Source organism: Heptranchias perlo, chromosome 9, assembly GCF_035084215.1.
Source record: "Heptranchias perlo isolate sHepPer1 chromosome 9, sHepPer1.hap1, whole genome shotgun sequence".
Taxonomy (NCBI): Eukaryota; Metazoa; Chordata; class Chondrichthyes; order Hexanchiformes; family Hexanchidae; genus Heptranchias; species Heptranchias perlo.
The window spans coordinates 43,036,945-43,052,330 of record NC_090333.1 but is presented as its reverse complement, the minus strand read 5'-3'; the positions used below and the strand labels follow the sequence as shown (position 1 = coordinate 43,052,330).

The 15,386-nt window shown below is 42.3% G+C and overlaps 1 protein-coding gene across 2 annotated transcripts in view; it reads right to left on the bottom strand.

Moving 5' to 3' along the window:
- frem1b (Fras1 related extracellular matrix 1b) overlaps positions 1-15,386 on the bottom strand; it is a 150,645-nt gene that overhangs the window by 57,599 nt on the left and 77,660 nt on the right. For both annotated transcript variants that reach the window (XM_067990288.1, XM_067990287.1), the window contains exons 20-22: positions 11,421-11,565; positions 10,103-10,244; positions 3,069-3,264 (exon numbers count right to left, since the gene is read on the bottom strand). In XM_067990288.1, coding sequence (XP_067846389.1) covers positions 3,069-3,264; positions 10,103-10,244; positions 11,421-11,565 — 483 coding nt within the window. The remainder of the gene's footprint in view (positions 1-3,068; positions 3,265-10,102; positions 10,245-11,420; positions 11,566-15,386) is intronic.

Sequence of the window (15,386 nt, the reverse complement as noted above, 5' to 3'; positions counted from 1 at the left end):
TTTTTGTAGTTTGTTTTTGTTAGTGATTGCTGACGGTGGGTTTTCTGTCCTTGATGCATGATGATGCTTACAAGAGGTATAATTATCTCATAATGTCTACAAAAGCGTAGTAAGGATCCTGAGTGTACTGTTAATTGCAAAATTTTACCATAGACTCTTTATATTATGCACACATATGCTGACAGTAGTTTTCTTATAGCAGTTTTCTGATATACCCATATGAGCCCATTCTGCCCTCAAACATTCCGACACCAAGCAGAAGCACCCATTTAAGATCTGTTTGCGCCAAAATTCCAGCCAATGAGCACTCCTAGTAAGTCGTGCGCTGAATGCTGGGAGCCCCACAAAAATATTAGCCGGCCTTGCGTTATGATGTGAGGTCAACTGGCTCCTCCTAATGTGCGGGCAGCACCCAATGTGCAGCAGCCCTGTCACCACTGTTTGGGAACCACATCATTTCCCCCAGGTGTAATGGAGCTCTCAGACATGCATAGGCTCTTTAGGCATTAACTTTTATCCTCCAGTTTTTAGATTTGTTGTAAATTTTCAACTTTTAAAAAAAATTGAAGGATTTTTTCCCTGTCAACGGTAGGTAAAGTTTATGTAGTCCCTAAAATAGCTAAATATTGTCTGCTAATTCACATGAAAGCAAATTGTAATTGAAACCTTTATAAGTCTTAGTAGAACGACAAGATCAGAATAAAAGAGGGGCACAGAAAAGGAACCGTTACAATACAAATTTTCACAGGAAGTTAAGAAATGAAAAAAAGGCATCTGAGTGTAAGTTACAGTCCCACGGGAGTCTTCAAGACAAGTAGAAATGAATGATGAGGGTTGGTTTTAAAACTCCACAAGTATATTATTTCATGGTGGAAGTGATATAAGATGAAAGAAGGCATGGTGGGAATATCAAAAGGCACTAGAGCTGGACTACCCGCAGCTACCTAATGCCACCAACCCTAGTTGCAGGTGTTAATACACCCACCAGCCAGTAACTGAGGGGAATTAGTTCCACAGGCTTAGGATCAGTAGCAAGCCATTTTCAAAACTATACCATCTGCTGCAAGGACATCTGGAGCCAACCTGCACCATTGGAACGTTACTGCTAGTGGCAGTCATGATCACCTGTTTCCCCAACTTTTCCACTTCAGCCTCTTCCCAACCTAGCATATGGATCAAATGCAGCAGTAACTAATGACCTCCTCACACATGCATCAAATAGGGGACATGCATTTCTCAGCATGGCCAACACTTTCATCTCCTTTCACACTAAATAGCAACAGCAGCATTACAAAGCTGACCACACTGCTTATTAATGGGTCATTAATGGCAGCAGTGTGGCTGTCAAGCTATCAGGTTCCTGCTCTTCCTTTGTCACCACCAATTCATCTTCAATACCTGGGCACTGTGACTCACCCAGTGCTACTTCCTCAAGCTCATAAACTGCATCTCCTGGGATGTTTGTAGCTGTGCTGGTGCTTGCAAATGTTGATGAGAGGGATGTGAGATGTTGTCTTGTTCTGGATCATTGTAAGAGGCTAGCAGCCTCCTACAATCCCAGAAAAAGATCAAATGCAGCAGAACCACCAAATCTCCAATTATATGATGGACACATGGAAGGCCAAGAGTAACTTAGCAATATACTCTAGAGAAGGATCTCCTAAAAGCTAATATTATTTGAAGAGAGATACATCTGCTAGCCAAAAACAGGGTGAAGCAGACAAGCCCGATGCTAGACCTATATGTTTGAGGTGCCACAGGCAGATATATATTTTGTCTGATTCCTTAAGAGCATTCCTCAGTTATTAAAAATAAAATATAGAGACAAGTTAAACCTCTTTTAAGATAATTCTTACAGATTGCTTGGCAGAAGATCACTGCTTAAGAGAAACATCCACAATGAACAATACAATTGTTGAAAAAGGGAAATAAAAAAGTGAAAAAGAAAAAAACTCAAAAAATAAAAGTATGTAAAAATGAGTTTCACCGCTCTTTGTTGGTGGTGTCTTCATGAATGACAAAAACAATTAATGTAAGTTGTTAAATAACAACAAAAGTAGAGCCGCTCAAAGAGAAATTTATGTAATAAATTGTAAATTAACAAAACCCTTCAAGTCAATTCCTGGGTAACTCCAATTAAAGGTAGCTAGAAATCAACAGATTAAGAAAAACCCTTACGATTCTGTCTATATAACCCTAATTACAGGCAGCTAGATATCATTAATGAGAGCCCATCTTTGGAATTAATAATTAAATTGTCTCTCAACCCATTTTTCACAGCTTCTCAGTCTCTACTACAATCCATATTTATCAAGAATGATTATTAGGCTACATAAAAGTTCAGCTTATGATCTTCCTCAACTGTAATGGCCAGAAGAACTGATAATTGACAGCCTTATTTTTCACATCAAACCCATATTTGTGGAGTCAGCCAGTTATACTAGTGTAGACTTGCCACACTTGCAAGGCATAGATTAGATGACAGCCTTACTCGGACTGGGACCTTCGCAATAGCAATTGACGCCCAGAGACGCAAGCAATTACCATGGCTTTTCAAGTCATCTCTTGGTTCAACAAGCTGCATCTCTGAAGCGGTATCTCCTTCTCTTAAAACAATGAAGGATCCTTCTCATCCCCAGGGATCAGGTCCACTAGAGCTGCTAGATATTGGTTAGAAATAAAAATTCCTCTTACAGGTTCATAGAAAAGCTACACCCATGGATTATTATTTAAACTGAGTCACATGCAGCTGTAGGAGAGTTTAGTAGCATAGCCCAAGGCTACATTAAATCAGGTTACTGCAAGTGGAATAATTATTAGTTCCTTGGGTTCATACCTCTGCAAGGGCAGAGTAGGGAAAAGGTGTGGTTTGGCAAACTTTTATATTTTCACAAAGCAATGATGTGTATCATATCAAAACCATTATATCAGCTCTTCTGGGTTTTCAAAAAGATAATTTATCCACAAGGACCATGCCCTTTTTACAACTTTAAGTTAAAATAAATCATTTTTAATATTTAAAAATGAAGTAGTATAATGGCCTTTGTTCAGAATTAGAATTTACTCACCTTTCTTCATGTTTTTTAGTGAAATATAAAAATTCTGTGAAGGGGAGGAGTTATCCCCATCTGTAACATGGAAGCGAAAGCTGTCATGACCTCTTGACCCCACAATGGTGGTGTGCAGATACCAGACCCGGTTCATGTCTATATCTTCTTGACTATAATTCATGCCTGGATATAGACTAATCCATTCAAACACAGTCTATTTAAAGAGATTAGATAAAACTTATTAGTGCAACATTATTAAAATGAAGTGTTGGAGTCATTTTATGCAGCTTAGATCCTAGTATCAGCCTGTACAAGTGTTCAAACTGTGTTTTTATCGGTTTCCAAAACATCTCCAAGTTCAAGATATCTCATCAATAAACATATTAAGCAGTTAGAAAGAAAGAGTTGCATTTATATAGCTCCATTCATGTCCTCAGCACATCCCAAAGTGCTTCACAGCCAGTGAATTACTTTTGAAGTGTAGTCATTGTTGTTTTGTAGGCAAATGAGGCAGCTAGTTTGCACACAGCAAGGACCCATGTACAGTCCCCAACACTTACATTGTCCCCACTTATCGTGGACAGCCACCTATATCTGGAAAATGGCGCTAATCATTTTTCAATACCATAGGCGTCAATTACAAGGGCACCACTTAAACCGTATTAAGCGGGCCGACTATTTTGGGCAATTCAAGCAGCCATTCACACCTCGTTAAAGTCACCCCCAGTGATTCTCTAGACCTCTTGCAATTATGATCATTTCAATTCTAAACCAGAGGTGAAATTGACCAGACTGTTGCGTACTTCAGCCCTGTTCAGCCCATGATACTCTCGTGTCTTAACTCTTACTCTATCTCTCTCTGTCTCACAGGCAGGCTGTTGGTCATTTCCCATTTGGTTCATTACTGTGGCAAGAAATGGCACTGGGGCATTTAGACAGTGCGGCAAGTGGAAAGACAGAGGATGAGGATTCCCTTTGTGCTTTGTAAAAATTTGTTGGTTACACCAGCTACCGTGTATAGCGGGCAAATTGTGTTGGCACCAAGGTGCCTGCTATAAGCAATAGGGACAGTACAGCAATGAGGTAAACGACCAATTCATCTGTTTTTAGAGATGTTGGTTGAGGGATAAATGTTGGGCAGGACACTGTGAGAACTATCCGTTCTTCTTCAAAAGTATTTTAGGTTCACCTGAGCGGACAGTCAGGGCCTTTGTTTCATGTCTTATCCATAAGGTGATACTTTACAAGATAATTACGGATAAAGAAGGCCATTCAGCTTATCGTCATTCATCCATGCATCCTGAGAGATCCTAATATACCCTCATTGTAGCATTCAATTGTTTCTTAAATGATTCCATTGTTTTTGCTTCCACTACTCCATCTGGAAATTTATTCCGCACATTGAGCACTTTTGCATGAAGAAGAATTTCCTGATATCAGTCCTATGGTTACCTTTTACTCATTTGAACCTGTAACCCCTAGTTCAACTCCTACAGTTTAACTTAAAGTAATTTTCTAAGCTAACATTTTCTATGCCCTTAACAACCTTATAAACCTCTATAAGATCACCTCTCAGTCCGCTCCTTTCAAGGCTGAAAAGCCCAAATTTCTCCAGTCTTTCCTCATAACTCAGACCCCAACACTGGGGATCAGCCTCATAGCTCTTCTTTGCACTGCATCCAAAGCTTAAGCAACTCATTTGTTTCTTAACAACCAGAACTGGACACAGTATTCAAGGTGTAATCTGACCAGAGCAATATAAAGTTTGATCACTCCCTCCTTTGCATAGTAGTCTATTGTTTTGACTATGTAGTTCAACATCCTACTGGCTTTATTGGTTGCTGCTCTGCAACGGTTGGGCATGTTTAGTGTCGCGTCTACTTTGGATCGAATAGCCTCCTCCCCCTATGCTGCATCTACTATGATACTAAGAGTCTTAGGTCTCTTTCAGCTTCATCTTTAGCTATTTCAGTATTATTCATGGAATATGCAGGTCATCAAGCATTTCACACTTGTTTGTATTAAATTTACTTCATCCTCAAGTTTACTCCTGATAATTGCATTATTTTAGAACATAAGAAAATAAGAAATAGGAGCAGGAGAAGGCCACACGGCCCCTCGAGCCTGCTCTGCCATTCAATCAGATCATGGCTGATCTTCGACCTCAATTCCACTTTCCTGCCCGATCCCCATATCCCATGATTCCCATAGAGTCCAAAAATCTATCTATCTCAGCCTTGAACATATTCAATGGGGCCGATTTTAGCACCCGCTCTCGGGTGTGTTCTCGGCGGGGGGGCCTCGAAAATCCCGAAATGGAGCAGCGGGACCGGATCGCGCCTCGATCCCGCCCACTTCCAGGTTCCACGCTGACGCGCCGGCGTGAGCGCGCAGCCCCCGCTGGTGGGAATCCCGCAGGCAATTAAAGCCAGCGGGATGCCACTTGAGAGTATTTACTTTGCTTGTTCAGGTCATTAACTGACCTGATTAAGGGACTGTGTGTGATTTTGGATAAACATGGGACTCTTTCACGCACTGGGGGAAACACTCCCAGGTCGAATGGACGTGTTGAGCTGTCAGCCTGTGGCAGCTGCAAAGGTCCATTTGACAGGTTGGGGGGGGGAGACCCTCACCCATTGCAGGAGGCCGCTCTGTCACTTGGGACAAAGTTTCGCCTCCACCACCCCCCTCCTGATGGTCAAAGTCACCAACCTGCACACTTACCCCGGGGTCCGGAGACATGTACCTACCTTGCGGACCCCCTCACATGTACATCTTGCGGATGGGGGCTGCCGTAGCTGCAGTCATGACCTCCTCGGAGGGCGAACAGCATCACCAGCCTCACCAGCCTCACTAGCCTCGCCGTCCACCTTTGACACGTGGAGCTCCACAACATAGTGCTGTGACACATCCACCTGTACAGCAGGAGGGAGGGCTACTGCAGAGAGAGATGCGTCGCAGAGAGCACTACCCTCGCCACAGGGTCCACAGACCGAGGCTCAGCCTCCTGGACCTCTCTGAGCAGCAGTGCACACGGAGGCTCAGAGTCACTCGCCATGTAGCCGTGGACATCTGCAGCCTCTTTCATGCCGAGCTGCTCCCGGCTGGCCCATGCACCATCCTCCTACCTGTCGCTGTCAACGTCACCACTGCCCTCAACAACTTCTCATCCGCAGCCTTCCAGGGTGCAACCGGGGACATCGCTGATGTCTCTCAGTCGTCTGCGCAGAAGAGCACTGCAAAAACACCCACACCCACTCTGCGGTGACAATGGGTGGCATCAGTGGTGGGTCCGCATAGTGATACACAGGAGCGGGCATTATTGCGCAAAACAGACAGGATTCGCGAAGACATGGCAGTAGTGGTGCCAATACAATGTGTGCTGTGAGTTGTTCTGATATTCAATATAGGTAACACCCATGACAAACCCTCAAACACCCTTGTGCATCCCCTTCATGCTCACGGCACGTTTGCCTTACGCTGCCTACTGCACATATGTGATGCATGCCCTGTGGCTGCAGCACAGATGGTGGCAGGTTGAGTGAGGCTGACCGTGAGAGAGATGCACGAGAGGGTGAGTATGGGATAGAGCCATGAGATTGTATGAGGGTTGGGTTGCGTGGTAGTGGCGGGGTGAGTACTCGCGAGGTGAGTAGGTGCAGGTAAGATGGGGATGGGGTTTGAGTGGGTATGAGGGGTGATGTGACAGAGTAGTGTTGGCAGTGCCGAAGGAGATGTGGGGTGGGGGCAGTGTTGTGGCAGACGGTGTGTAGGGGAAAGACTACGTGTTCTCACTGTGGCTGACCTACTGATGTCATTGGAGCTCCTCCTGCACTGTATGCAGGTGGGCGATACGTTGGTGGCGCTGGTGACCTCCTCTGCCACCTCGAGCCAGGCCTTCTTGGTGGCAGAGGCAGGCCGCTTCCTCCCGCCCGCCGGGTGGAAGCTCTCTGTCCTCCCCCTCCTCCTCACCCCATGTATTGATACCTGGGGTGAGGCATCATTAAACTGGGAGCAGCCTTCCCCCTGGGCTGCTCCATGCTGTAAGTTTTCAAATTTGTTGCAGCATCTGTCAGTGGAGGACTGCCCCTTTAAATAGAGCGCCTCCAGCTGACAGATCGTACTGCGCATGCGCAGCCCGCCCGACACGCAGATCAGCAGCGTGGAACCCGGAGGTGCAGTTAAGTGGCTCCAATTAGTGTGTTGCCTGCTACGATCGCGCGGGAAACCCACTAATTTCACGCGCCCGCTGGCCCACCCGCCGAGAACCCGCACCCCTGGTAAAATCGGGCCCAATGACTCAGCATCCCTCTGGCTTGGAGAATTCCAAACATTGCAAAGATTCACAACCCTCTGAGTGAAGAAATTCCCCCTCATCTCAGTCTTAAATGGCTGACCCCTTATCTTGCGACTATGCCCCCTAGTTCCAGACTCTCCAGCCATGGGAAACAGCCTCTCACCATCTACCCTGTCAAGCCCCCTCAGAATCTTATATGTTTCAATAAGATCACCTCTCATTCTTCTAAACTCCAGAGTGTATAGGCCCATTCTACTCAACCTCTCCTCATAGGACAACCCTCTCATCCCAGGAATTAATCTAGTCAACTTTCGTTGCACCGCCTCTATGGCAAGTATATCCTTCCTTAGATAAGGAGACCAAAACTGTATGCAGTACTCCAGGTGAGTCCTCACCAAAGCCCTGTTCAATTGCAGTAAGACTTCCTTACTCTTGTATTCCAACCCCCTTGCAATAAAGGCCAACATGCCATTTGCTTTCCTAATTGCTTGCTGTACCTGCATGCTAACTTTTTGTGTTTCTTGTATGAGGACACCCAAGTCTCTCTGAGCACCAACATTTAATAGTTTCTCACCATTTAAAAAATATCCTTTTTTTCTATTCCTCCTACCAAAGTGAATAACTTCACATTTCCCCGCATTATACTCCATCTGCCACCTTCTTGCCCACTCATTTAACCTGTCTATATCCCTTTGCAGACTCTTTGTGTCCTCCTCACAGCTTACTTTCCCACTTAGCTTTGTATCGTCAGCAAACTTGGATACATTACACTCAGTCCCTTCATCTAAGTCATTAATATAGATTGTAAATAGCTGAGGCCTGCCAACCTGAAAATGACCCGTTTATTCCTATTCTCTGTTTTTTGTCCATTAACTAATCCTCTAACCATGCTAATATGTTACCCCCAACCCCGTGAGCCCTTTTCTTGTCTAACAACCTTTTATGGGGCACCTTATTGAATGCCTTTCGAAAATGTCCACTGGTTCCCCTTTATCTACCCTGCTAGTTACATCCTCAAAAACCTCTAATAGATTTATCATCTTTCATAAAACCATGTTGACTCTGCCTAATCATATTATGATTTTCTAAGTGCCCTGTTACCATTTCCTTAATAATGGATTCCAGCATTTTCCCGACGACTGATGTCAGACTGACGGGCCTGTAGTTCCCTGTTTTCTCTCTCCCTCTTTTCTTGAATAGCGGTGTTACATTTGCTACCTTCCAATCTGCTGGGACCGTTCTAGAATCTACGGAATTTTGGAAGATCATAACCAATGCATCCACTATCTCTGCAGCCACCTCTTTTAGAACCCTAGGATGTAGGGCATCAGGTCCAGGGGATTGATCAGCTTTTAGTCCCATTAGTTTCTCAAGTACTTTTTCTCTACTGATATTAATTACTTTAAGTTCCTCACTTTCATTAGACCCTGGGTTCCCCACTATTTCTGGTATGTTTTTTGTGTCTTCTACTGTGAAGACAGATGCAAAATATTTGTTTAACGCGTCTGCCATTTCCTGATTCCCCATTGTAATTTCTCCAGTCTCAGCCTCTAAGGGACCAACGTTTACTTTTGCTACTCTCTTCCTTTTTACATACTTGTAGAAGCGGAATGGAAGTAAGGCAAATGGGTGTGTAGTTACTGGTGTCTGTTTTGTCTCCCTTTTTGAATATGGGCACCATATTAGCCTGTTTCCAATCTACTCGTACCTCCCCAGTGTCCATTGACTCCTTCATGGTGCTTGTCAGTGGCTCACAAATCTCCTCCCTAGTCTCTCTCAGCACTCTGCAATTAATAACTTATTTTCTTGGGGATTTATATGTCTTGAGCCCATTTAGGTTGTCTAGGACTTCCAACAATGCAGTGCTCTTCCATTACTGCATTGAAGTGTCTGCTTAGACTATGTGCTCAAGTCCTGGAGTGGGGCTTGAGCTCACAATCTTCTGACTCAGATGCAAGAGTGCTAGCAACTGAGCCAAGATTACACCAAGCCAATGTAAACAAAAGAAAGTCAGTAAAAGCCCAAACCATACTTTGTTCTTTTAAAAAACTACTAGGTGACAATAATGCAGATTTGATTTAATGGGGTCCGACGAGCCAACAGAACTGAGTTATGCTGCTCACTTCCAATGACTATCTGGTCACTTTGCTGGTGGTTGCTATTGGCACAGGTACTCACCATTAGTATGGTAATAACCTTATCTCTGCAATTTGGGGCAAGGTCACCATGAGGACAAAATGGCAGATGAAAATTCCAACCTGCCACACTTCCATTTGTACAGTGGCAGTGCTGGAATTTTTAGGCCTCTTATCTTGCATTCCCAATTCAGTTGAATGAAATTACAAAGGGAGGAGGGCAATTGCTTTGGTCTGTGTGTGCAGCAACATTATAAAGGGGTTCATGTAGTTCATGCAGATTGCCTTTGGTTTGCATTTCTAACATTTTGACATGTCCTTCCTCTTGAACATGTTTATAATTTCACTGGAACTACTGACCACAGGGAACCTTCATCAACTTCAAGAAGTCACTTATAACATCGCTGCACAAAGGGAGCAGGGGATTTTGTCCCCCAAGGTCTCACTACTATTTAAAAATAATTTTCCATGAATGATTAATGACCCATACTTTTCTGAAGAGAATAATCTCAGATCTTGTAGGGCTGTCTCTGCAGCACACTGTTTAAAGCCTGGAATCATCTCTCCTCTGGACTCCTTCAACAAATGGGAATATCATGAAACATTTCATAAGTTCTTACCTTTAACTGCAGCTGGCCAAATATAGGCACAGTATTAACGACATAGTAAAGGTTAAATCGTGGTGTGTCCTTGTCTTCAGCTTCTAAAGCCACACTGGAAATAACCTTGTTTTCTCCCACTTCCACTTCCAAGCCAATGTTCCTGCACAGGTAAAGGGCAATCATTGATTCAATCCAAACACACAACTATCAATGTATTTCCATCAAGCATTTTTGTCGGCTGAGTCTGAATATCCAATAATTCTAAGAGTACCGTTAATTCTCTATAGTAGTTTTAACCACTAAGGATTGTCAACACATCTTCATAAATCTGCTATCTAATATTCCTGCAATAGAAATATTTAATTGATTGAGCATGCTCAGTCTCCTAATCCACTAAATTCCTATTCTCATTGTAAGCAGGGGATTTTACAAACCCAGCATTATTCGTACTTTACAGTTCCATGGATGCTGGACATTAAATCGTCCAAGTAACCTCTCTATGTATGAGCCTAGAAATTGAGTGCTGGCTATTGAGCTACATGAGTATCGTAACCAGGCTCAATCCTGTTCTCACCCAACATCCACACACATGCATTTGCCAGCAAGTGTCACTAGAAAGCAGTCGCAGAATGGGAAGCTTAGCAAATTTTCCTCTCCCTAACTGAGGGGTACTGAAGCCAATTGTATCAACACTATCACTACCCCAGCTGAAATCAGCCAACTCGGTACAAGAACCTAGAGCTTCCTTGTCTGTATTGCTGAGTTCCACGCTGCGAGGTTCACTTACCCGTTGAACCAAGATGGTAACTGAAACTTTGAATCTGAGCATAATTAGATAAAACTAGTTGAGAGTTGGTGGTTGAGTTTGTTTCAGAAATTATGGACTACATGTACATTAATACCACACCCTAAATCAATAGGATCACAAGGTTTGAATAATCTATCTCCTAATGAATAATCTTCATGTTCACTGATGCCCTTATTTTGAATGGATTCTACATTTTGAATAAGATTTATTAAACACAGTCACTGTGGTTAAATAGAGAGTCCCTCACCAACCGATGTTAAAGAAATAGATATTTGCGAAACGTTTGTCCCATACTATAAGCTTAATGTAGTGGTTCCAGATGACAACCCTCAAGGCAAACAACTGGATAGCGAACATTAATAGAATTCTGGGTCTTAAATAAGACATGCAAGTGCAAAACTGAACGAAACTTCAAAAAGCAGCCGATCAAACTCCTCCCCAAACCATGCTTACTAAATGCTTTGCAATTATAATATACCACACAAAGAGTTCATATTGTGGCTCTCTCACCAGAGAATTGAAGCTTACTTTAAAACAACTGGCTTCTCGTCATTGACCGGTATAATATGGACATGTACAGTCTCGTGGACTGTGTGCTTGCCATCTGCCAGCTGAATGGTAAAACTATCCTTCAGGGTTTCTGTGTCATCGTGCATGTACATGAGCTTCATTCCTGCAACAAAAACAAGGGTTACAACAAACCTATGACAGTACATTGCCCTGTAAAAATACACATCACCCTATAACAGTATGAAGCACCCTGCAAAAGTACAGATCACTTTATTAAAGCATGGAGCACCCCTTAGTACAAATATGATGAAAAAAATATTCTCAGAGGGTTTGGTTCACAACGATCTCAAAGGTGAGTTCCTGGAAAATCGTCCCAGGCGTTAGTCACTCAGGTGTTACAGTTTGATTTTATTCTGCTCTCACCTGCCAGACATCTTATGAAAAAGTTAGTTGAGAATTATGTAATTTCTAAAAATTGCTGCATAAGACATTCAATACTCAGAACAAAAGGTGCCCAGTGTTGCTAGGCAAAGCACAAAGTGCAGGTGCCTGGCAATGAGTGCAATCAATTCAGGGCCATCAATAAACACATCCACTGATGCAAATTCTGCCAGGGAAAAGAAGTCAGTAAAATTCTCTTGCTCAGTGAGGTTGCCCGCCCCTTAAAGCTACTGCAGGCAACTGTTTCCTCCAGCAGCAGCCATTTCCTGCCCCCCACCAATGGCCAATTCCCAAGCACAGATGCTGAAAAAATGTAAGTAAGGTGGTTCCCAGAAACTTTGCCAGAATCAGCAGCAGTCAGTTGGGTGGGCACTCTGCCACACTTATGCCATGGAAGGAAATTCCCAGACATTTTCTACAATGAAGGTGAGATACTCTGAGTTTCTAAAGGCATGTCACAGCTCTTTGTTCAGTTTCATGTCCTCTCACTATAACTAGTGGTGACCATAGAGGCTGTTAGTCCCAATAACTAGATTATAGAGACAGGAAAGTGCAATAATCGTGAAAAGACATTAGGACATCTGTCTAGTTTTTAGCAATCACAATTTTCAAAGGGAGTACTGGTATCATTCAAGTGGAAGTCTTGAATTACAAATGTGTTTACTCGCCTCTTCACCCTGCAATGGACACTATTCCCTTTCTGGGCAGGGTAACACACTTGCTGATTTTCTCTTCTTTTTGAGAAAGCACCTTGGCCCACCTCAATGCCTCTCTCAGATGGGGTATCTGAAATTGGCATCTCATCACATTGATAATCAGGAGTACAAACCTGTGTCTGACCACTCCATTGTGCAGCAATTAAGTATATCATGCTGGCTTATTCAGCATTGTAATTGAAGGAAAACCAAGAATAAACTTGGATATTAAAAAAAATCAAAACCCTTAATGGCATTGCTTGAATTTCTGCAGTTCTTTCATCAAAATGCTTGATGTCATTGCTGTTATTCTCTCCACTATGGGTGACTATGGCTCTTAACCTTATTGCCCATGTTACTATTAAGATGCAAAGAATCTTTGTACAGCTGCTTTCTTTAATACAAACTGCAGAATGTTACCAGGGCTCCAAGGGTTAAATTATGAAGAGAGATTACATAAACCAGGCTTGTAGTCCCTGGAACATAGAAGGTTTAGGGGTGATTTGATTGAAGTTTTATGGATTTTGAAAGGAATTGATAGGGTAAATAGAGAGAAACTTTTTCCGCTGGTGGAGGACTCTAGGACAAGGGGACATAACCTTAAAATCAGAGCCAGATCATTCAGGGGAGAAGTTAGGAAACACTTCTTCACACAAAGGGTGGTAGAAGTGTGGAACTCTCTCCCAAAAAAAGCAGTAGATGCTAGCTCAATTAATAATTTTAAATCTGAGATCGATAGATTTTTGCTAGCCAAGGGTATTAAGGGATATGGAGCCAAGGAGGGTAAATTAAGTTAGGGTACAGATCATCCATGATCTTATTGAATGGCAGAATAGGCTCAAGGGGTTGAATGGCCTACTCCTGTTCCTGTGTGACATATAATTGATCTGTAAACATTCACCACAGGCAACTTAGAAAATTAATATTGTAATTTTTTTTAATAACTCTTCCTGCAAAAATTGATTAACACAGCTTTACAGTCATGCTAAAAATGCATATAGGATTCTATGAGAACCCCCTGTACCAATAAAAGGCACATGTTGTCAAGTAACCTTTTGGAAAGTGCAGGGTCAAATCTACTCGAAAATTCTCTATGGTTTTGCTTTATGAGTGACAATTTGCTTGTAATTCCCTGATGGCTCAGTTGTTAAATATACAGTTCAGTGTGGAACTGAGCCATAGAAACTATGGAATCCCAGGTGTGATCCCTGGTCTGTGTCGAGTCAGCTGATCTCAGTTAGGGCAATGATGCAGGTGCTACAATTGGTCACAGTTTCCCTGGGCTAGGCAGGGGGTAAAACCTATCAAAGGTTTCCACTCCTCAACAATCCAATGACCCTGCTGGAATGTGTATCTATATCGGTGTCAGCTGAGAACAGGATTGGGTCCCACAGCAATGCCTCCTCTAGTTGAACAACTTGTCAAAATTCATCATTTTGGTTCACACATGAAGAATGGCCACTTGGATAAGGTATCTGAGACTGCTGGTACTGTGCCTTTAAAAAGGGATCACACCTGGGATTCCATAGTTTCTATGGCTCAGTTAAAAAGAAGCATTGAGAAGAGAGGTGGAAAAATTAGAAAATGAAAAGCAATTCCTTCTCTGTTACTATTTATGTAAGTATGAAAGTTAGAGGAAAATGTAGGTTCTCTTGATCTCTCTCTCCCTGTTTCTCTCTGTCTCACTCACTCACACACACAAACTTCCTCTTGCTCTTCCTCAATGGGATCACCAAGACAGTTTGTTTAATTACTGTCAACCCTGTCAACAGTTGCCTCCATGCTCTAATATTATACATAGCACAAAAATCTTTCCTCTTTGAGCAATGTCAGAAATCATTAAGAACTCCTGATTAAATTACAATACCTAATCTGAGGGCAGTCTCTAATTAATTCGATTATTTGGTTTTCAGATTATTGGAAAATAGTACAAGATCAGGCAATTTAGCAGTGTGGCCTTTCAGACTACACTTTAAAGCTGTTTCATTCACACTCACAATTCAATCTCAGACATTTGGGCTGCTAATTTCTTCTCCTTACTTTAAATTAAGATAGCGGATAATACAAATATATTTATCATTTTGGAATACTGAAAATATCAATAAAATTCCATAATGCCATGGTTACCAATTGTAGCACCTGCATCATTGCCCTAACTGAGATCAGCTGACTCGACACAGACCAGGGATCACACCTGGGATTCCATAGTTTCTATGGCTCAGTTCCACACTGAACTGTATATTTAACAACTGAGCCATCAGGGAATTACAAGCAAATTGTCACTCATAAAGCAAAACCATAGAGAATTTTCGAGTAGATTTGACCCTGCTCTTTCCAAAAGGTTACTTGACAACATGTGCCTTTTATTGGTACAGGCGGTTCTCATAGAATCCTATATGCATTTTTAGCATGACTGTAAAGCTGTGTTAATCAATTTTTGCAGGAAGAGTTATTAAAAAAAATTACAATATTAATTTTCTAAGTTGCCTGTGGTGAATGTTTACAGATCAATTATATGTCACACAGGAACAGGAGTAGGCCATTCAACCCCTTGAGCCTATTCTGCCATTCAATAAGATCATGGATGATCTGTACCCTAACTTAATTTACCCTCCTTGGTTCCATATCCCTTAATACCCTTGGCTAGCAAAAATCTATCGATCTCAGATTTAAATATAGCAGCAAAGGAATCTACATAGTGTGAAGTTAATATTCTTAATGTGAATTTTAAATAAATGTAATTGGGTTGATATCAAAAACAGCTATTTTCTACATTCAATTTACTAAAATTAAGGAGCTCTTTAAAAAATACTTCTCCCCAGTTGTCACTTGCACTATTGAGATAATC